Here is a 24,586-nt window from a genome sequence, read left to right on the forward strand (position 1 = left end):
TCCTTAAAACAGTCTGAAAACTATCCAAAACGCAGCTTTAAGAACCCCCAGAGAAGCTGCCAAACAGTAAAAAAACACAGTGAAACAACACCTCACAAACAGTTGCGAAAAGCCATAGAAACAGTCCCCAAACACCAAAAAATACAGTAAAACAATACCGCAAAGACAGCCCCAAAGCCGTTCAAGTACGCGCAGCAGTTTGGTCTTCTTCACCGTCGAGATTCGAGTTTTTTTTTCGTCAGGTTCAAAGTCGTTCGAGGTTCTCGCCCACAGCTCTGGTTTGTCGGTCTTCTTTTGTTTTGATCCGATTTTCTTCTCAGCAGTTAAGGTTTGGTTTTTCCACTGTATTCTCAAATCGATTCTTAAGTATATGAATAAATGACTTTGATTTGGGTAATATGAGAAAAGTGGATTGAATTTCTTTTATTACGCTATATGAGTTTGATTATTTAGTTCATTTTATGATTAACTTTTTGGAAGTGTTTAAGTTTGTTAAAATTGAAGTCGTGGTTTTCTTTTGCTGCAAGGATATGAGCGAAACTTTCCCTGTGAATGTGTACTGAATGTTTGAGCTTTTCTTTATTTATTAATTTTTCGTTCTTCTTTCTTTTTCTGTTTGGAATTTGCACAAATTGATGTAAGTCATTTTCTGTTTGCTTGCATAAAGGGAACTATGATGAATCTGCTATGCACAATCTGGATTTTAAGCCAAAGATTTGGGGTTTGGTCTTATAAAAAGTAATTAGATCATTCGATCAACTGGTTTTAGAGTAGAGTATTGAACCAGTTTCTTTTAGCCGGTTTTGGGCCAAAAGATTTAGTCAAGCCAAGCCCAAGCTCATAAATGATATAGCTGGCACACTTTTTCATAAATAATTTACTTTATTCCCTCCACCACAATTTCATAATTCTCATGCCTTACAATAACCTCAAATCTAATAGGAATAATGAACACCGATAAAGTGTTTTAGGCGTGCTTTAAATTAATTTATCACGATTATGTATATGTTCGCGTGACATAATTATGATTTTTAAAATTATAATCGAAATATTTGTTTGCGTAACTTTAGCTAAAATAATCTTAATATAATAAAATGCTATTAATTTTGTACACGTATGCGTAACATAATTTTGGCACAATAAGCAAAACAGATTCACATACGTGATTCGTTTCAAAGATGATTTCATATTTTAGTAATTAAAAACGGATAGATAAAATATGAAAATCAATAAATCATGTTATGTCTAAATTTAATCAAAGTCAAATTGTAGTCAATAAAGCGACCGTGTTAGAACCACGGGACTCGGGGAATGCCTTACACCTTCTCCCCGGTCAACAGAATTCCTTATCCGGACTTTGTTTTCGCAGACCAATAATAATAGAGTCAAACCTTCCTTTGACTAGGGATTCAAATAAAAGGTGACTTGGAACACCCAAAACTCAATTCCAAGTGGCGACTCTGTAAATAAAATAATCTCTAATCAAGTTTGTCACTTTAATTGGAAAATTTTTTTAACCCACCATCCATAATTCATATTTATCTTTGTGTGTGTGTGTGGGGGGGGGGGGGGGGGGGGGGACAAAAATGAGGTGTGACAATATTCATAGAGAGAGCCTACTAACAAGGTAAAACATTCTTTATCCAGAGGTTTTCTATATTATGACTCGAACGCGAGATCTCTGATTAAGAGCTAGAATTTAACCATTCTCCAACACGACTCAGTGATTTTTTATATACTTCTACTAAACATTATTTTGCCTTAATAAGCAAGACTGTGGTTTAAATTAACTTTTGTAAACCTCTGATCCCCTATACAATAACCTCACGGTACATGAATTCTATGGTGCAAAACGGAAAAAAATGTATCACAAATTGAAATAACAGAAGGAGAAAGGAAAATAGAACAGAGTGAAAAGATGAACTCCTTTAGATACAGTTGAGCCGACGCCTACATTTTACAATTCTCCAAAAGACCTCAAATTTGTATTACTACCTTAAATATACTTCTTTTTAAAAAAATATCAGAGACTTTATTTGTACACGCAAAATATACAACTTCTAAATTTTGTCTAGGGGTAGTAATTAGGTATGTAATATTGTCCAAAGTATGATGGACAAATCAAACGACATATAGAAACATCCGCATTGTCCAAATAATTGAAGAAATGCAACTTCATCATGTATAATAATTGTTTAAAAAAGTATATACATAATGATAGGGTGCCACATCGTAAATGTTTATGCTTATCTATATGAACAAGGAGATTTTGCATGGGCCTAAGGCCTTATCATGCTTTGCTATAATTTTGTCCAAGTAGGGAAGATGTTTTACAAGCAGCCAAAAATGGGAAGGAAGGAAGAAATGAGCCCATTCAATCGTGTATCATATTGATTATTTAGCTCTGTAAAGGAGTAGGTCATAGTACATTACTTGTCTAGCATGTTAATTTATTTGGAATATAGTTTTAAACTTTTAAAAAAACAATTCTTCCTCTTCCTTTGGAGTTGCATGCACTCTTATATCATTATTGTTTTTTTGAAAAAAAGAGGAAAAAGAGAAGAGTTGTGTACTTGTATGTACTAAACGGGCAAGGAATGAGCACCAGGGCTATTATTCCAAAAAAATGATTATATTCCTTTAACTAATGATTTAATTGAACTCTGTTATGTGCCCCAAAAAATTACCAACTGATGGCTCTATGTTATGCAATTTGCGGGTACGATTTGGGTGGATAGTACTAAAAATCAAGTTATATTAATTGAAAAAATAAAATATTTTTATGGATTTAAATTATATACATTGGCACACTATTGAAAAAATCAAGTATTTTTTTATTGATTCCCACGTTCCTGTATTAATTTACTTTTTAGATGAGCTGATTGTGTAAATGTTTCTTACACGCCCAAATGATTGGAGTGTTAGTTAGGTTCACCTGCTAACCCTTTGGATAACGGGGAAAGGGCTAGTGCACATTTTTTATTTTTTGCGGTTTGAACATTTCCTCTGTAATCTTTTGATACCCTCGGAATCATGGTGCATGAATTCCAGGGTGCAAAATGGCAAAAGAGCTAAGGAATGAACTCTTTTAGATATAATTTCCGAATTCTGTTACCATCAATGGATGTGATAAGATGATTGAAATTCCATTATTCTTAGTTAAGTTCTAGGACCATAAAAGTAGAGAACTTTCGCTTTACTCTTGTATTATTCAGCACAAATCTAGATTAATTAGGTAAAATGAACTTCGAATACCAAATAGTTAAATAAAAAAAATGAATTTTGTCTTAGGTGCAGTAAGTAGCTGCGTAATATCATAAAAAAGAATGGCGGAAAATTCAAAGGATATATATAGCAACATCCACATTCTCCAAATTATTGAAGAAATGCAACTTCATCATCGTGGTCTGCTACATCATGACTTTTTTGGCCGTCAATCATTGATTTTACGTATAATTTTCATCGTTTTCAACATTTTCATCATTTTCCATCTTCATTACAAATTACAATAGTAGTTGAAACTACGGTTGACACTTGATTTTCACACTATCATTACCTCATTCCTGACGCTATTGCCTACCCTCAAGATTTATATTTGTAAATACTCTCTGCATCTCAAATTATCTGTCTTATTTTTTAAAAATAGTTGTCTAAAATTATTTATATTTTAGAAGTTCAAGACAAAATAAATTATATTTTTCCCATTTTACCATCAATAATAATTGTTCTTGAAGATGAAGATAACACGTAAATAGAATAAATATTCAATCATAAGACATAAATAAGAGTATAATAATCTAGCGCTCCTCCTAATTAATATTTCTTAACATATAATTTGATACGGAAGGAATACTAAATTAATAGTAAAATGTCCAGGAATATCATTTGAATAAAATAGAACGTGGCACTGGCAGTGGGTAAGATACTAAGATCATGTGAGTTACTGATTAAAGGAAGATGCAACATCTTGAAGATTTGAAAAAAGAGCCAATCGGCACATTTCAAATAGTAATAATTTAAGAACTTCAAAACTAGTTAGTGGATAAGAAGTTAAACAAGTCTAGTTGAAAATATTCAAACAGGTAAGGTGAGTTGTTTTTCGCAGAAGCGCAGATCCCAAAATACAGGAGATATGGGAGGAAGGTTTTCACCACTATGGATTTCAGTATGGAATGGATATATATATATATATATATATATATATATAGGACACTTTGTGTTTTGGAGTGCTTTGCTCTGCAAATTTTACCAACTTTGCATGTGCACTTTGATGACTAAATTCGGATTCCCAATGATCTGTATTTGGATACTCCTTTTGATTGCACCCTCATAGACATGGTGGCTATTTACACAAATAACCACTTGGTGGGTCTGTGGTTAGTGCGTTCTCTTTTCAACTATATTATGATTATACTATTCTTGAGTCGAGTTTGGATAAAAAATAACTTATCTACCTTCATAAGTTATGCGTAAGGTCTGCTTATATATTATCCTCCTCAAAATCCTCTTGCCGTATTACACTGGATATGTTGTTGTATTATTTTTTTCAAAATTAGATTAGTGATTTGAAATTCGAAAGTGTTAAAAATACAAAAATAACATTGATATAATTTTAGAAAGGGAACAAGGTCAATTTTAAACTATAATCAAATGTTGAGTTTAGATAAATTTAGACTTTTTTCCAAAGTATTTAGACACGTAGGATGAATCATCTATCCATTTTATGTTAGAGCTAGCTGGCTAATGGCAAGACAAATACGAAAAAATTTGCTAACAATAAGGGTTTAAATGGACCACAAGTGTAATTAAGGGCAAAGCTTGAACAATTTTTTATGATCCATGTATAAATTTAAAACTTTTTCCTTTTTAAAAGGTGGCCAACTGTTAAATAAAAGACCGTAAAAGTAGCTACATGGTCCAAGTAAACACCCCATATGGTCCATTGGTGGACTATTTCTCCTCGATTTGCTTGATTCTTATGAATGAAAAAACTCATCAACTCATTCACTCACTTTGAATTATCTAACATGCCTCTCCTTTTATTTTTCTACCCTTATATCAGTAAAGTCAACCTTGCAATTATTAGAGAAATTTGTCATTCCAATGATAAAAATCGCAAGGACAAGTCTTTTTTCTCCAGTAGTGATTCTAAAAAGATCTTCAAGTATGTAGGGAGATAAAGTTTAAGGGGTTATTTGTTTCTCCCCTTCGCGGACAAAATATAATTGGATCAGCAATACAAGGATTAAAAATGGAATTGAAATATAAAAAATGGTAAAACAGGAATTACGAATTAAAAAGTGGCAGCTAAATGATAGTTAGAAAAAGTAGTGTATTAAGATTATATATAACATCCATGATGGTATTTTTTTTTTGTTTTTGAAACTTTTTCCTAGTTAACGTACAATTGATACAGAGATCAATGTGATTTTAGTATGTGGAAACCGGCCAGGTGTCCATTGATATATACGTTTGGTAGAAAATTTAAGAACTATTATGGAAACCAAATCGAGCACTAAGACCTTCTCATTTGATCCATATAGTGTAAATTTTAATAACATTATATTTATCTTTTAGCTTTTAAGTGATATAATAATATAAAATTCTATACACTGACATGTATAATGGGTATAACTCTAACTTGAATAGCATTAGTCGATACCATTTTGGGGGGTGGGGGGTGGGGGGGTTGTTGGTTGGGGGTAGGTAGGGAGGGTGAACAATTGAAACAAAGGTGTATTTGATAGACGTAACATTACTTTTTAAGTTCCATTCCTTGTATTGGCAAATTGGACCAACAGTATACATAGGCGTGAATTATTTTAGTACTTCATTTATGAAGTTAATTTGAAAAATACTAAAAGTGGATTCCTTATAGGCCAACCTCAGATCTATTAACTTTCTTGCTTCTTTTCCCCTCTCTCATGTGATCATGTTTTTGATAACAACATGGAATCTTGACTTTGTATAGTACAATATACACATTCAAATGCCAACCCTATTAGAAGCATGGCTTGTTTAATAATTTTTCGCCACTACCTTTTTGCTTAGCCCAAAAGAATGTGAAACAGTTTCCTTGAAATGAAAAGTCGTTCTCATATTAATTGAAACTCTTTGAATAAGTTAAAAAGGTATTGTTTTTATAAAGATGGTGTCCAAACTAGTTAGTTTGTGAGTACTTTAACTATTTTATCGATTATTTGTTGTTTTTCACTGGCCGCAAGTAATTTTGCGCATCAAAACTTGGCCAAATGAAAAGATCATGTTAAAGTCTGTACCCACTTTATTGATATGCTTACTTAGTTAACAAGTGTAATTAAGGAATCCATCAAATTGGATGAATTATTATTAAAGAAAGGGTAGATGTCATTCATTAATTAATGGTGTTAATAAAGAATTAAGGTTTGCACATGGTAGAAAGGTGATAAGTAGGGCATTCATGTGGGCAATCATGGATGACTAATGGGGCAGAAGGTTTCTTGGAACATAGTATAAAGAGAAGAGTTTGAAAGAGAGATGACAATTATATAGATAGATAGATAGGTTATAGGTGTGGGGTAACAATTGCTCTATCAAACTCCCACATCCCTCATGCCTTCTCTTCCCTCATTGCATGTGATATTGCATAACTCCTTTACTATCACCATCATTCCTTTTAGTTCCCTCTTTATATACTACTACTCATTACTCCCTCCGTCTCGTAGTAACCGTCGTAGTTACTAAAAATAATTTTTTTAAATTATTTGTCATTTTAGAAGTTCAAAATAAAATTGATTGATTTTTTTTTTTTACCTTTAGTAATAATTGTTCTTGAAGATGGAGATAACAGATAAATAGAATAAATATTAGATAAAGAAAGATTATATCTTAAGACATAAATAAGGGTAGAATAGTCCAAGCTTGTTTCTAATTAATATTTCTTAAGGGGCATATAAAAGAGAAACACGACACATAATATGAGACAAAGGGAGTATTAAATTTTAATTAATACTTCATTTTGTCTCAATTTCTGTGGTACTTTTCGCCTTTTAAGATTTTAATTTCTTAATTTTGACTGTGTATTTGAACATAAAATCTGTAAGTTGTTCGAAATAAAATTATTATATTTGAAAACTACGTAAAAAGTACCCTAAGTCACAATAATTAATATTCTAAAATATTTAAAAAATATATAAAAAGTTACGGTCAAAATATAATTTGTTGAACTATCAAAATCAGAATATCGTCAAATATATTGGGACAAAATGAGTTATAGATAGAGAAAGATTCAAATTTTTAATTCATGACATGTATATGTATAATACTGTTGCATCTACTAATATTGATACATATAGTTTAGTCGAATGTATATGTACACTGCTTTTATTGTATATAAGCAACCACGTCGCCAAATGAATAGATATTATGGATAAGTTTTGCGATGATCAAGGAAAAACTGCTAAAAAACGTCTTGGACATCCAAGATCAACTCAAATTTCAAAATTATGAAAATTACAAAATCAAGTAAGCAATGATAAAACTTGAAACGAAAATTAAGAAACACGCAACACATTATTTACTAAAAACTGTTTTAGAACATAAATTAGTTAAATGCTCTTCATCAAAATATAGAAATGAGGGCCCTCTTTTCTATCAAGTTATATATTGATAGAAAATTTTGGCTTAATTCTCCTCTCTATCTTTGTTACTTCCTTTTCTTCGATAATAAAAGTCAGCCACTTTTAGTGCCTTAAAAAAGAGTTGACCATCTGGAAGGTAACTATGTAATCTGGATCGCATGATACAAAGTGAACAACAATAACGCAACAAATTCAATGCAATCGCATAAGTGAATTATGAGGAGGATAGTATGTATGCAGATTTTACCCTTGTCTTATGAGGATAATTTCGGATAAAAAGACTGTTTACGATAAACTCTCGATATTATACAAAGTGAACCAGAGCAATAAATTTTTATTCAAACACGTCAGCGTTTCTTCATAGGGACACAAAAAATCAACGAAAAATGTGAAAATATTACATATAGTTATCACTTTCAAATGTAGGTGCGCATTCATCGTACTATGTAAACTAATAAGCAGTCATCATGCATAAAACAATATCTCACTTAATTACGCACATGCATATCTATCTAACATCCTCAAATAATTTTCCTCCATTTATATATATTAGGTAAAACTAGCAGCTCGTATCTTTCTTTTGAACTTTGAGTGGTTATGAAGGTTTTCGATTTTTTCAAGAAATTAGGTATACGGATTTTGCTATAGTTTTCTTTGTCTACTTTGCTTTGAAACATTTTCGGAGTGCGGTGAGTTATGGAAAGTGGCAGAGCCAGGCATGTTAATTAGGAAATTAATTTTTTTTTTTTACAAGAATGTTACAACTGGAATATGAACTTAGCGATCCACTAAAAGAATTTTAATCCTTGTTTGCTCCTACACTTGCTACAAGTTTGCCTCATGCCAAGGGATTCGACAATGTACACAGGCCAATAAAAAGACGTCTTTACCCTATTTACATAGTATAATTTTTCATTGGAATTTAATCGAACTTCATTTGGAACCCCTTCTAATGAAATTGGAACCTTAGTTACACCTAAATAGTGCTATATTAACTCCACATAATTTACTCTAGCAGCATTTCGTTTTTTTCTTTAATTAGCCTGAGGGGGTTGGGCATGGTTTTAATTAGGTTTAATTAAAAAGATAACCCTACAATTCCAGAACAGCAGAACATGCAGCCATGTTACAATATAGGTAAGAGTCATGCTATCTTTAATTATGCTGTCAATTAAACACACCACAAATGAAAGTTTACCAATTCAGGAATTGGAATATATGATTGTGGTTAAGACAAGAAAAAAGAGAAGCAGATGATCATTATTGTTTCAATTATTATAGTTTAACGACCTCAAAATTAACAATAATAGTTGGCTTTATTTGGTACAGATTAATACTACACGGCATTGTACTTTTGCAATATTATCTCCAAGCTAAAAGACTAATAAGATCAAGCTATACTAACATCCAAAAATGAAATTCTCAATAGGGTCCGTTACAACTTTTATAGTCTTATGCTATAAATAATAATGAGATTGAATATACCATGGGTCCATCATTCTGTATAAAATACCCCCAATCTTATACCGACCATATATAATTGAATTCGCACGGATGAAATTAATAATTATAAAATATGCACGAAATATCTACTAACCATGTTTAGTAGTATATAGTACTCCTAGTATATATAAACAGATAGGTTGTTATGTTTTAGTGGACCCGATTAATTTAACAATCTTCTTAAAAAATGGTGATACAGCTTGAAGACGCGGAAGTTGTATAAACAACACTCTTAAATTACCAAAAAAAGAAAAACACTTTTAAAAATCTTATTCACTTTGTAACTTTTTCAATAATCTTGAATTTTTTCGTAACGTTGCCATATTTACTTAAAATTATTGCGGTGATGAAAATATAAAATAAAGAAATAATTTAGTCATTAAAACTAGACAAGGATGGTTAATTATCAAGTTGATATCCCTAATAAATAAATGTCTAAAAATAAGTAACATAAAGAATTAATTAATGAAGCATTACAGAAAACAGTGCCAATATGCATAAACACTAAATAAAATATAACTGATTTTAAAATTAAATGACATCAAATTTACTTCTGAAATATCGTTCTACAATTTGAGTATGAAATTTCTCACCAAGATAGTGGACGAATTGAAATTAATGCATATCCTAATTACGAATTTCAGAAGAGAGAGAGAGAGAGAGTCAAGATTATAGATTTTGTTTGTTTGTTTGTTTAAGCATTCGATATTTACAATTTACTGGCCCAACAATCCAAATTTGTATGCCTACTAAGAAGGTTAAAACACTCTCTGTCGAAGAATTTTTTCATTTTCACGGCTCGAACCCAATAGCTAGCTTAAGTATACCAAGATGGCAATCTGAATTGAGTCACTGTCTTAGGAAGAGAACAGCGGTGACAAAGGCACAGAAGCATTTAAATATTGAAGTACGAAAGAGGGAAGCAAAACTCGACAAGGATTAAATGTGTTGGAAAGGCATATGTCAATTCTACAAATTTGCAGTACAAACACCAGCTAGCCAAGTAAAGATTAGAGAAAATAGTAGCTATGGAATTGAAACCTTGTAGTATGTAGTTGACTACTGACTAGTATAGTATATATGACTATAGTACCAGACCTATCTAACCTTTTGGATTTTTCTGTAACGCGTTTATAACAGCTAATAAATACTTACTACTAACAGTTCATGAAATTAGATACCAAGTTAGTAAAATCTGGTGTAAGTGTAACGCTCTTGTCTGTCTTTGAACTTTCAATAAGAACAAGAGCACTAACTGCAACTCTAGTTTTAGTGGTCAAAGCAAAAAGAGCAATCCCAAGACCCAGCTGTTTGGACAAGCAGTACATAGAAAATTGAATTTTGGTGTTTTTACGTGTTATAACGTTGAATGAGAACAGCTTCACGAGCTGGGGAGAATAGCTGCAACTATAGTTTTGGTGGTCAATGCACCAAAAAGAGTGATTTTAAAACAGTACCAATTTGACAAGTAGTATTGTTTGGACATTGTGCATTACTTGAACAAGCGCATATGTGCATAGGACACAAAAAGAAGAATTTTAATTAGACATCATAGTGAGAAAAGGAAAAAAATTTACAAAATTTAGGTATACCGAGGTAAATTACTTGGAATTTACTATTAGAAAAAATGCATAAGCTAGAATTTATAAAGTTATTTCAACTTCTTTCTTCATTTCATCGAGTTGAAAATACAATCAATGTTTTTTATCGAATAATAAACTTATGTCTATAGTCAAGAACAAGAAAAGGACTACGAAAATAAAATAAAATAAAGGGGAAAATAAACCAAGCATTGACTGCACTCAATAGTCAATATTCCCCTTTGATCCGTTCCTTCCCCCACCTTATGCCAAAGCAAAATATTAATTGGTCTTTGTTGGGTTCTTTAAAATAAGCGCCAATTTACTAAAGCAAAAAAGAAAAAAAGAAGCGCCATCTATAGTTTTGAAATGAAATTCGTAAAAGCTGGTGGGCTGCGTAAAAACTGGTTATCAGTATAATACAATAGCTTTAGAAATTTTTAATGATGATACATCATTCGATCATTTAAAAGTTACTGTAAGTAATTTTTAAATTACAGTGGGGATGAGTAACTCCGAAAAGATGATAAATAACCTACAATAACCAGCTAAACTATACTAAACTTGTGAAGATTATTTCAGCAGGCCTAAAAGTTGTTAATTCTTCAAAATTTATTTGTCATGAAAAACTTTTACAACGGTAAAATCTACCTCAGCAATAGGAAGTAGAAACCACTGACACATGAGCTTAGATATAGTAGTTCTGGTAAATGGGTTAAAAGAAAATTGAAGAGAAATTTATACTATGAAAAGGAACAAGGAAACCATCATTGCAAAACTTCGTACATAAAAGATGAACATCCATATCAAAACCATCATTGCAAAACTTCGTACATAAAAGATGAACATCCATATCAAAGCCCTTTGTCCATTTGCCACTCGATTGAATGTCTTGAACCAATGCACCATTTTCCTCTTGCTAATTTCTTCCATATAGTGGTTTCAAAGTTTGGAAGAAGCTGTTCATTTATTCTTTTTTTTTAAAAAAAAAAACAATGGATATTCAAATTAAATCATTTCATACGCACCTCGACTATTTTTACCGCCAGGAATATTTCGAGGCAAACAAGTGAGTGCCAAATAAAAGCATGATAGACATATTTAGGCAGAGCCAGCCTGTGAAAACTCAAGCCATAATTTGAACAACAAATATATTTAAGACTATTAAATGAAAAACCCAACAAAAAAATTTGAAAGCATTATCTGCCAATGCCAAATGGCAGCATCATGATTATGATCATGTTCATAGAGTTGGAGGGCAATAAGGTCAAATTGAGTAAGGTTGAACAAAAGGACTTAAGACTTCAGGGAGGCATTGCCAGTACATAAATCCACTTTCTTTGCATTTTATCTGACAAACTCCACATGCCCATGTATGTATTACAACTAGTAGTGACTTGAAAAAGATAGATCCAGTCTACTTAAGCCCCCCCTCCCCCCCCCCCCCCGCCCAATCCTCCTTCAGAGTCCCACCTCTCTACTCATTATTTTGTCCACATGAAAGTGTGTAGAAAATGACCCACCTCTCCCCACACTAGACAGACAAACCCACCCCCTTCATACCCACATAACCCCTTTCCATCTAAATATTTATCTACCCGTTTATATCGAAATAATAAGTATAATATATATTCTTACTTTAATTTGTGACCGAACAGAGTTTAGAAGGAATATGATTTGGTGTAAATACGAGCTTAATGTGATTAATTAGTTATCTCTTTTCTCCCGCTCTGCCCGCCATCTTCTTTGTCATTCAAAGCCAGCTACGAGCTGCCTCTATTTATATATATATATATATATATATATATATACTGCATATACCACATTCTTTACTAACATTTACAACTTTCACGCACTCCTCTTTCTATATTAGCAGGACATAGTCTTTCTTAGGCAAGAAACATTCTACCATTTTGTTCTGTGCAAAAACATCTCTTCTTGGGTCTGGAGATTTCTCCAGTTAACTGCTACTCTGCAGTTGCATTTATTCTCAATTTAAACTTCTGTCAACACTGCTCTAAGTTCTCACTCTGCCTGAAAAAGCTTCTTCCCCCCCCCCCCCAAGTTTACTGCAGCACTGGTGAGTCTTTCACCTGTAAAATGTAATGAAAGAATGCATGCAAGAAAATGACTTATCATTATCTTAACTATCACAGACAACATTTTTGTTAATTTGCTGAAATATGGAAGTTTTTTCTTTAACATCCTCTGCTTTGTTTATAGGAAGTGCAAAAGGCCTTATGATTTGTCCCATTTTTGGGCTTTGAGAAAGCAACAAAAAATGTCAGCAAGAATGCTATCTTCTATAACAGAGGACCACCAAAAAGATCTACAGAAGCAAATTGGATGCATGAATGGGTTATTTCAGCTGTTCGATCGACACCATTTCCTCAATGGCAGACGTCTCCACGGTCAAAATCACAAAAGGCTACTTACAGGTACTTTTCCCTCACTAATCTGCAATCTTGCAAGTGAATAAATCAATACCTGAAAGCTTCTAAATTATGTCAATTTTGTTCTGTTCTCCTTCTAAGCTCCTTGTGCAGAACTGTCTTTGTCAAATTATATTTCCTGTGACTAAGGTTATTTCCTGAATATTCGTAATTCTAAAGAATTGTGATCTGTATAGTTGTGAAGTTTCTGAATATGCAAAATTCATTTTCCAAATATTAAATACTTTGCACAATCCTCATCATTTTTCTTGGGACGAGGGAATAATATCTTAGAAAAGTGTAAATATGTAAATAGGGTAAAATTTGAGGACCTGGCTCCGAGAAGAGATGTAAGGCAAAAGCAAATCACTAATTATGGATAGATTAGCAATAATAGAGGGAAAAACAAAATAAACCAACAAAGACATTTTCATTTCCAAGATAGTACGATATCGCATTGGTTTAGAAAGGCTGGAAGTATAAGAAGTTACTCAAGGAATCAATAAAGCAATACTTGGTGTTTCTTTGAAGTTTTCAAAAAACTAAGTTTGTGAACTCAGTTTTGCAAAGAAAATGCTTGTAAACTTTCTTTTTTGCAAAATAAAGTAGATAAAATAAATTAATTTAAGATTTCCAGACAGTTTTTCAAGTCTTCAGAAAACAAGTCAAACAAATACTTCTTTTAAAAACTAAGCTAGCGTTTCGCCATAGAGTCCCAAATTTGTTTTGAAAAATCTGATTTGGGTGAAGTTTGCTTTGAAGATGAAAATGTGTTTGGACATGATTTTTCAAAACATATTTCACTTTTTATCTGAAAAAACATGAAACATGATTTATACCCCACAAGTTCTAAAAACTATCACAAATACCCAATAGTACCATTATCATAAACCATAGTCCTGAACATAAATAAGTTTGGTACAAAATTATCATTTTTATAATGAACTATATAAATCATTAATTACAATGAAATCCCATTAGAGAATTACGGCTCCTAATTAAAAAGAAAAAGTTAACTGATATGAGTATTCAGAAAGCCATTTAGCCTACAAATCAGAAGCAAAAGTAAGATGCACAAAGGATTGAGCTGATAAGGGAGCATATTCATCAAATATTTAGTTGGTCGTAATAAATGTGGGCTTTTTTACAAACTATAAAAGTTTAGGGTAATATTTAAAAATTTAAAAAAATGTAACGGTCATGTTTTGGCCCAAAATCAGCAATTGAGGTAGGTGATTTTGGGATTTTGGATTTGGATTTGGGATTTTGCCAAAATGTGGGCAAAATCTATGGCCAAACATGTGTTTGCCAAATAAATCCCAAATTTATTTTGGCAAAACTCATGGCCAAACGGGTCCTTAAATTTGCAAATTTCAGTTTTGAAAAACTTCAAATAAACGCCACCTTAACGTTCAGAATGGACTGCTTAAGCTAAGCAATTACCTTTAGAATATGCTTTACTACAAGTACCGGCATTTTGGTTCTTTTGGCCTTCTTGTATACTTCCATAAACAATTAAAACAATCTCGTGTTACTTATCCAAATGCAGATATACTGCTTGAAGTAAATTAGAGGAGCATACAAAAACATGGATGTTATCCTGCTGAAGCATAATGCTATACTTGTGCGCTTTCACTAGCTTAAATCTTCTGAATCACAAAAAATCTTTCCTGCATACACCGTTATCTTGATAAAACTCTCATAAATCATATAGTTAGACCCTTTAGTTTAATTAAATTAAAAAATTCACTGTTGGTTCATGTGTCCTGAAGGTGCCACGGATAGGATGGAGCCCAAATGTACAGTGCAACCACCTACGGTAAGATTTTGAACTAATTATTTCATCAAGACATCAAAAAACTAACACACAAAACAAACTTACCAAGTGTAATCGGTAACTGCAGGAAAAGATTCGAAGGGAGGCGGCCAGCACTAGCAAAGTGTCGCTCTCAAGTGAGTCTTCCAAAGCCTCCTCAAAACTTGAACAAAGTAAAAGTTCACAACAAGAGCAACCTTCTTGCAGTCAAAGTAACATGCCAGAAACTCCTTCAAAAATCCAGCCATACAAACAGCCAAGTTCTTCATCTCATTCTGGCCGACAATCTCCTGATTTCCGGGATGTTGTTAAGGACTCCATGCACAGGGAAGCCCGTAGTTTATCTGTAAAAACCATCACCAAAGTGGAAGGTAGAGTCCATGTGATGAAGCACATAGATTCGCCGAGGCCATTTCAGCAGTCAAACTGTGTGAAGCCATCTGATGGAACAAGGCAAGTAACTGCTAAGTTTCGTGAAGCACCTTGCAACTCAAAAGAAGATAAAGTTGGTTTCCTAAAGCATGCACCAAAAGATCATCCACGTTTCTCTTATGATGAGAGAGAATCCAGAGAAGCGATGCGTTCTTCGATGAGGCTAAAGGATCTTCCCAGACTGTCACTGGACAGTAGAGAACAGTCCTTCAGGAGCTCTGCCTCTGAATCCAGATCAAATTTTCTTTTAGGAGATCATAAAAGATCTTCCAGCGTTGTAGCAAAGCTGATGGGATTGGAAGCTTTTCCAAATTCCATTCCCTCAAATGAAACCGAGACAGTGATGCCTAAGTCTTTCCCTGCCAATGATTCTGTTTCCGTATCAACGAAAACAGCTGAAAAGAGCAAGAATAATCAAGTCACACGGTCACCACAGTTTAATGAAAAGGATTTCAGCTCCCCACGAATGAAATCTACCAATTCAATCATGAGAGCAGCGTCAACTTCACGGCTTCCACTAGAACCTGCTCCCTGGAGGCAACATGAGGCCAACAGAACCTTCCACAAGTCATCTGCAATAAACACAGATGTGGAACTTTCGGTCAAGACTCCAAAGTTATCTTCCTCTGTCTATGGCGAAATGGAGAAAAGGATAACTGAACTTGAGTTTAGAAAATCTGGGAAGGATCTCAGAGCTCTGAAACAGATTCTTGAAGCAATGCAGAAGACAAAAGCAAGGTTAAAGGTCCAAACAGAAGAGCAGGCGGACTCTGACGCGAACTTGGAAATAGTGCAGAAAAGGCAGCAATGCAACCTGCTATCTCCAACCATAAAGGGAACTCACCCACCAAAAAGGTCAGAATCTTTAAATATGACTCTGAAACAATCCAGGGAGGAAACAGCTGACAAGAAAACTTGGAAAGACGTGACACCTAGAGCGAACAATGTCAGGGATTCTGGTTGGCGTCTTCCTTCCTTGGGCAAGAAGACAAAAGAAGGAAGATCAAGGGCAGTGCAAAACCCAACATTACGACAACAAAAGGAAGGAAGTTATCCTGCATTAGGAAGGAATTCTGGAACTGTAAGTCCAAGACCACAACAGAAGAAGAAGCAATCTTGTCCAACCACTACATCACAAGAATTCAGCAGGGTCAGAAGGCAATCGATTAAGCAATCCACAGAACCAGGCTCTTCAAGAAGGAGACTGCAAGCAAAACCCAACAATCTGCTCCGAGTTGATGAGGAATTAAGTGAAATCAGCAGTGGCACAAGAAATTTCAGCGAGCAAGGTGATGCAGCTTCTGTGCAATCAGAAAGCAACAACAGTTTGAGCTCACATGCAGAGGGAGAAGTCACAAGCAGGAATCTTTCCTTTAAGGTTAATGCTAAAAGATTAGAGGATGCCAAAGACAAAGTAAGTGACTTATTTTCATGTATATATCTATTTATCCAACGCATGTCCAATTACTGACTTTCACTTTTTCTTGGATACAGAGTGACATGGTGAGGTTCAATGAAGACAGACCAATGGCTGAACTTGCAATTGCTACAATTGAACAACCAAGTCCTGTCTCCGTGCTTGATGCCACATTCTATGAAGAAGATTCACCATCTCCTGTGAAGAAGAAAACAACTGCATTTAGAGGTATGAATACCATTAGATCTACAAAACATCTGCCCTTGATGCCAATTACAAACAATCATGACTGTCCAGAAATAAACACTAAGAGGAGAACATAAAGCATGGTCCCCAAGAGTAATACAACACACACGGAACAAAATGGAAAAAGGGAAATCTAACAAAGTGCTTTGTTGAAAAATGAAAATGTGAATGCTCAAAACAAATAACTTCATTAGCTAGTCTGAAATATTTCTTTCTCTAACATGCAACCAATAATTAGTTCACAAAAAGCATGTTAATAGCTCTAATTTACTTTCATAATTTGGCTAAGGTTTCTAACACCCCTAAGAATTTCTAGGCTTTTCCTAAATTCAAAATGCAAAAGGTACACCTAAAAGAGTTATCTAGGTGTTCAAATGCTTACACAGAGTAAATATCTCATGAAATAGAAAAGGAATATGAGATTTAAATCAGAAGAGGATAATTACATGATGCAATCAACTCAAGTTACAACAGGATCCTACGATGAGGGTAACCTACATGTTTATGTTTATCTGCATTTTCACTATGTTAAAGAATAACAGAAGCTGGACCAAGTAGACATATACATATAAAATTGGTGTACCTAAAGCATGGAAGAGATGGGCCAACCACAGCAGAATTATGTTACAACTATTGGTGTACAAGCAGGATTTGACCAAATAATCATTTTTTGTCCTTTCCACTTGAACAGTTGAGGATGCTGCAGATGAGTTATGGTACCTAGATTACCAGGATCATTCACCGTACGGCACAAGGATAGATCATGGCACCAAGACCAACCACAAGAGATTCGACCGTATTAAGGACCTGGTTCACCAGCTCAGGCTACTGGACTCCGACCACGAAGCAAATATGGACCGACTTGAATCCTTGAGCCAGAATCATAATCCTGATCACAGATACATCACTAAGGTACTACTGGCATCTGGCATTCTCAAGGACGTGGACTCCGTATCCACGGCCATTCAGCTTCAATCATCCGGCCATCTGATCGATCCGAAGCTGTTTCATATCCTGGAACAGACTGAGGAACACAGTATGCCAGAATATGGACACAGTAAAAAGAGTGCTCGGATAAAGTTTAATCAGAAAATGCACAGAAAGAACGTCTTTGACACAGTCGATGAGATCCTTGTCCGCAAACTAGCTTCCGAAAGCTGTTTATTGCAGGGACGAGATCGTTTCAGTGGACAGCAGCTTCTGAGGGAACTGAAGTCAGACGTAGACCACCTTAATGCTAAGAAGATTAGCATGGACTCTGAAGATGATGAATTGATAAGTATTCTAAATGCAGATATGAGGCATCAGCCAGAAGATTGGACAAATTGTCAAAGTGAGATTCCAGCATTGATTTTGGATGTCGAGCGCTTAATATATAAAGACCTTATTACAGAAATAATTAGTGATGAAGCCAGAGAGCAGCAGATAAGACCAAGAAGGCATTGTAGACAACTATTTACTAAGTAAATTGTCAAGTTTCTTGTGCTCTCTTTTTCCATAATGTAGAAGTATGTACATTTTTCTCCTTTCTTTCATATACAAAATGCAATATTTGACATATGAGATGCTAGCTAAAGTTACCTATCAGCTTATCAAGGCAAAATTAAATAAAGGCAAAGGAAAATAGAAATATTTGCTGTTTTATTTGCAGAAAGAGATTCTTCACATTTGCTTGGGTTCCTATGTTTTTGCTTCGGTTCTTAAATGGGCCAAAGTACATGCAATTTCAAACAATATATCCAAGATATATTTGACCTTGAATATGTAATCTATACTTTCATACCGAAAAGCCCAAATAAAGAATAGGAAAGAATGAGCACTTTCCAGTTTCTTCTTTCTTTTTGTTTATATAATATGTACTTGCGTTTACTTCAATTGATCTACTACTCCACTTACTTTCTAGTTTTATACCCAGTAAAACCTCATCTGCATTGTAACCGCATAAATTCAAACGTCTAAGTATGAAATTTCGAGGGAAATAGAAATCCTTTAATCCCTGCACAGAAGTTTAGCTCTTCCTCTCTGCAAATTATGGCCTTGAAACTTCGAATCCGTCCCCTCTTTTCTGGGTAGCGTGATCACTGAATCGATCATGTGTTTAGAGACCGTCAAAAATCTGGACAAATTTGATGAATATATAGAGCGATTTAATGCAACTTCAAATTAAATTTAAAGGACAATTTAGGCTTTACATCTCGTTTTTTTCTTCTTTTGGGCCACACTGTATAGTTTGTCAAATATCTATTTTTTCTCATCCGAAAAAGAATTTCTTCCATCTAATGCAAGCAATAAGCTGTCGTTTGGTTTAAATACAAATTATGAAGGATTAGTTATCTGAGGATTAATAATGCAAGATTTAATAGTGTAAGATTATAATTCAGATATTAATTAATTCGGTTAGATGTTTGGTTTGATGTATTAGAAATTAGTATATTTAACAATATGTATTTACTTTTCAAACAAAATAAAAGTTACTCCACTTATTATGATGTTCAGTCTTGTTATTTTAGTTATTTTCATCCATGTATTATTAATATTTCCATTCTTATTTCATATTTATCTCGTATAAAATAACACATAGCCTCCGACATAATTTATAGTCTTATACTAGAGGCGGCTATAGGCCCAAACGGGTGAAGCTAGGGCTTTAGCCCCTTAAGTTTGGAGACCCCACTTTTTAGTAAATTAGGTTTATGTAATTTTTTTAGAAAATATTGAGTTATAATATTAAAAGTACAATATTTTTATGAAAAAAGAAAAAGAAATTTACTTTATTACTGATGTTGACCATTAGCATACTTAAGGGATAAAAGTCCTTTTTCACCTCGGAAGTCTGGAACGTTATTTGGGGCGGACTTAAACAGCCACCTACAAATGCTCCTCAGAATTGTATGATTCAGATACCTGAAGAAATGAACAGCCACGTGCGTCATAATGACGCCTTTTTCCCTATGCATTGCATCGATTCGAGTGGAGTTCTTGATTGGCTCTGTCGGTTCGAGTTTCGTGCTAATTATGTCCCATAAGGTTTCGATTCGGGTGCCTCTCAAACTTATAAATAAGGGGAGCTTTTCCGATTTTGGAACTTTTCAAACTCCTTCTTCTCCGCTACCACCAGCTTGCCTTATTCACTTTGTAGAGCACTCATTTTCTTCTATTTCTGAGGCTTATCCTGTTCTTCGTTCTTCTTCTTCTTCTTCTTCTTCTTCTTCTTCTTCTTCTTCTTCTTCTTCTTCTTTCTTCTTCTTCTTCTTCTTCTTCTTCTTCTTTCGAAACCCTATTCTCTTATTGAAAACGATGTCTAACATACCTTCTGAGTCCGGAGAGGGGAGTTATGTTCCCCCTTGGCAGTGGCGTATTCTCCTTATGAGGAGGGTGTTCCTGCCACCGCTGACGACGGAGCCTTCCGTTGGTGGAAGAGATAATTCCACACAACCCTGATTCCCTGTCTGATTTCACCAAGTCCCCTGACGCCGAACCTGGGGCTTTTCGGTCAGTGATGACGGTGAAAGAATTGGAAGAGCTCAGGGCTAAATTCAATATTCCCAATCATGTTGAGTTGATTCTGGCGGGGTGGAACGCCGTGATGACTCACCGTCCTGGTACTGTGTCTTTTTTGGCTACCCGTTCCAAGTTGGCTACACTCTTCTTCCTCTTCTCCCATTGGCGTAGGAATTATGTCGTTATTATGGCATTTGCCTTGCTTGGCTCGCGCCTTATGTTTACAAACTTATCCGGATGCTCACCAAATGTGCCGAGCTGGCCGAGGTCGAACTGACGCTTCGACATTTGATACATCTCTTTGCTCCTAGTTTTTATTGGGGGACGATGGTAAATATTTTCCATTGAGGGGGTAAATGTTTGGTGGTGAAGATGGATGATAAGGCCAACCGCCAATTCTGGTTCAACTTTTTTTTCGTCAAGACCGAAGACATGGTGGCCAATATCGACGGTGTTTTTTCCTTGTGCCCGACCATGGGTTTTGACTTTATGTCCCTTACTTGTGTAGCCAAGACTACGCCTCCTTCTTCGGTCACCGACATTTCTGATTGGGTTGGTAGACTTCTTCCTCATATTGTAGGGATTCGCGAGTGGTCGGGTTTCTTGAAGAGGTGTGGACCTGCTTCTATCTCGACTGGTAAGTTCCTCTTATTATTGGCATCTTGGGTTTATTTTTCTTTTGTTCATTTTTGTTGACTTTCCTCTCTCCTCGTATTCTTCTCAGCTTCGACCATGGGATCTTCAAGGAGATCTAGAGCTCCCGCACTCGCGTTCTGTAAGAGGAAAGCTGTTGCATCTTTGGCTACCGCCCCTTCTATGGATGCAGTTAATTCTGCTCACTCATCGGTCCCTCATGTTTCTGCTCCGGTATCTTTTCATTATTTAGCCGCAGAGACTTCGGCCATAGAGCCTTCGATTTCTCCTTTGTAACGTCTCATAGATGAAGAAGAGGAATCATTGTCAGGCGATAGGGACTTGATGCCTCGTAAGAGAAGATCAGTGGATGCCAGTAACGGGGTTGTCCGGGCCGTTGACTCAGTGGTAGGTGATTTTTCACTATGCGAGGCAGTGGCCATTATCATTAGGGATGACATCAAGCCAGAGTCCGGGAATCCGAGGTTTGAGGAAGCCGAAGTGGATATGCCTTTTATGGCGGTAGAGGTGGAGGGATCGATTGCCGACATTCTCGATACTTCAAGACGAGAGGAGGCATCGACTTCTCAGCCGGCCACTGATACTTTTATGCCAACCAACGAGAGAGGTAAGGATGTGTCCGAGGAAGGTGATGAGTCGGGGTCGGACGTTGACGCAGATGACCTGAAGATGATGGATGAGGGTTTTACCCAACTGGAGGTAAGGCTGGAGGGGTCTACAAGGACCATTGCGATCCCTATGGACCGCGACTTGCTTAAGAACACAGAGAACATGGTACCTGCCCTCAGCTCTCTTTGCTCCGACATAGAGGGTAAGATCCTTCTAGAATTAGACGATGTCACCTTGTCGAGAAGTATAGATGGTCTTGCTCTCAAGGAGAGTGCTTATTATTTTGTCCCTCTCTTTTTTCCTTTGTTAGTAGGGGCGTTTTCATGTTTGCTTTACTTCTTTTTTTTGTTTCGTGTTTGCAAACTGTGATTTTGGAGATTGAAAGTGCCCGAAGGGAGGAGAAGCACTCGGAAATATTTGTAAGGTTGAAAAGAAAATATTTCGAGTACTGTGGCAATTATCGAAGTTCCGCAGGCGGTTTGGTGAGGACGAAAATTTGCAGGCCTATCACAACCCAAAATCCACGTGACCGGCACCCAGCACACTACCCGACCCGAGCGAACCAAACCATGTGATGCACCCAAATCATATCCATGAAGACCAATTTAACTGCGGAAGCTCCTTTAAAATCATATACATTTTCAAGTTAAATGATAAAATATTTTCCAATTCAAAATCACACATGATGTCTTTCATGATAATAACAATGAGACTAAGTAAAATAAATATACTTTCATGTATGTCGTGTACAACCCCGTTATTATAACCTCTCACAACTATCTATGGAGCCTCTATACCAAAGAATAGAACCAACAGTTGGAGTAGTTCCAACAAAATAAAATAAGGAAGAACAAGATAGCTACCACGAAATAAAAGTGGTGCTTCATAATACCTCGGAAAGAGAATCATCCTGGCCTGACCACATGCCAAGTATCATACATCATCCTGAAGCATGTAAAGTAAGCATGGCCCTGGAGGGGGGGCCTAAGGGCTGAGTACACCACAACGGTACTCAATAAGTGTCATAGACTCTCTTTAACTCAAGTTCTTGGGACAAACTTTATAAAAACAATGCACCAATATTTGATATAAAACAATAAGAAATTTTATCAATTCATGACCCTTGTTATTTTAAATAACAATCAAGTGAAATATAACCCACAATATAAACTTTTAAAACATTTACATCAATCCAAGATTTTGGATAAAATCGTACAGAATCATTCCATTTGCTTGAAGTCATCGAAATCACTTTCGGCTCCTTAGGCCTACACATAAGAAAATCATCCTTACCTTTCACTGGGAGTACTATATCATCACCGACACTAGAAGGTCAACTAGGTTATGTACCTAGCGGCAAGTATCATATACCCTACTTGCTCAGGTCATCTCATTGTAGTCCCGTACGAATCGACTCAGCCATGCTAATAATAGCACAAAATAGTACTCTCTCTCGGGAGAGCACTCTTCCGTAGTCTATACCAAAAAGTGGCCATTTACGCTTACACTGGCACGTGTAGTTTCATGACAACAAACATGATATATCCGATGTCAATCTCGGTGAACACAAGTAACTCCCAAAACATTTGAAACTTCAAAATAGATTCATAGCATAGTAGCCTCAAATGGTCTATTTTTATCAAATCAGAGCATTTATAGAAAATCTAAATCCTTTAAACAAAATTTAAATAAATAACCTTTTACATGTTAAAGCCTTTAGCAATTTAACACCAATCTTTAAAAGATACCACAAGTGCTATTCTATTTGTCAATTTTCAAAAGAAATACTTTCCATGAAAACTTATCTTTAGCACTCAAATATGTATACTCTTGTCAATACGTAAGTTTTGATAAAAACTTATAACATTTACGTTGAGTGTCACTTTGCCAACAAAATTTAAAATAAAATTATATAAAACGGCATGACACTACATATGCAACATAATATTCTAGTACATGGAGACATCCGTACTTGTTTGTCCCCACAAGCACGAAAGCACATTTGCAAACAACTTAAGTATTAACTCCAAACATGCTTTTAGAGAAAGTCCCTCAAGAAGAGTAAGTTTTAATCAACTTACCTCGCTTTCGCTTTATTAACATTCACAAGCTTTCAATCCCCCTCCATAATTCCAATGTTGATTAAAATGCTCAATATCACCAACAAATCGATATCTACAATTAGATATCCTAATTACATCAAAATATGACCTAAGATATTGATCAACATCAATATATGGCTCACAAGTTGGTTACAAGCCTCCAACAACTCAAATCGCCAAATAGTTTTATATGCTAGACTATTTAACTTCATTCTTATGTTTTAATACCCATTCGGAGTTATTAATGATACTACATCAATTGTCCATTGCCACCAAGTTACTATTCATCGTCTTCCATAATCAATATTTGCAAAATATACAATTCAGGTGATTACTTAGTTGATCACTTCCATATTTTGCTAACAATTATTTCCATAGGTTTATTGTATTCATAAATTTCATCGTCAAGATTACCATTCATCTTCTCTTTTATTTTATCAAAAGTACTATTTATGCCATGAACTAGAGTTTTATAATCCAATCTTTCAACCATTAAAACTTGTAACAAATGCTTCAAATACTTCTAACTACTCATAATAAACGAGTTTGAAGCATTGGAATTACCTCTAGTAGATAAATCTTGAAAAATTATAACTTTGGTGATTTTTGTGTTCTTAAGGATTTGATGAAGAAATCTAGTATTTGTATGCAAGAATGATGTTAGAACTCATGTAT

The 24,586-nt window shown here is 34.9% G+C and overlaps 1 protein-coding gene across 1 annotated transcript; it reads left to right on the forward strand.

The window, feature by feature from the left end:
• Nucleotides 1-12,983: 12,983 nt before the first annotated feature.
• Nucleotides 12,984-18,699, forward strand: LOC104115038 (protein LONGIFOLIA 2-like). The gene is made up of 5 exons (XM_009625609.4): nucleotides 12,984-13,140; nucleotides 14,907-14,953; nucleotides 15,039-16,796; nucleotides 16,877-17,027; nucleotides 17,737-18,699. The coding sequence occupies exons 1-5, from the start codon at nucleotides 12,984-12,986 to the stop codon at nucleotides 18,510-18,512; spliced, it is 2,889 nt and encodes a 962-aa protein (XP_009623904.1). The 3' UTR covers nucleotides 18,513-18,699.
• The last annotated feature ends 5,887 nt before the right edge of the window (nucleotides 18,700-24,586 follow it).

Source organism: Nicotiana tomentosiformis, chromosome 2 (assembly GCF_000390325.3).
Source record: "Nicotiana tomentosiformis chromosome 2, ASM39032v3, whole genome shotgun sequence".
NCBI lineage: Eukaryota > Viridiplantae > Streptophyta > Magnoliopsida > Solanales > Solanaceae > Nicotiana > Nicotiana tomentosiformis.

Coding starts and splice junctions, on each gene's coding strand:
- LOC104115038 (XM_009625609.4), top strand. CDS start 12,984: ATGTCAGCAAGAATGCTATCTTCTATAACAGAGGACCACCAAAAAGAT. Junction 14,954..15,038: donor GTACAGTGCAACCACCTACG/GTAAGATTTTGA, acceptor CGGTAACTGCAG/GAAAAGATTCGAAGGGAGGC. Junction 17,028..17,736: donor GAAAACAACTGCATTTAGAG/GTATGAATACCA, acceptor CCACTTGAACAG/TTGAGGATGCTGCAGATGAG.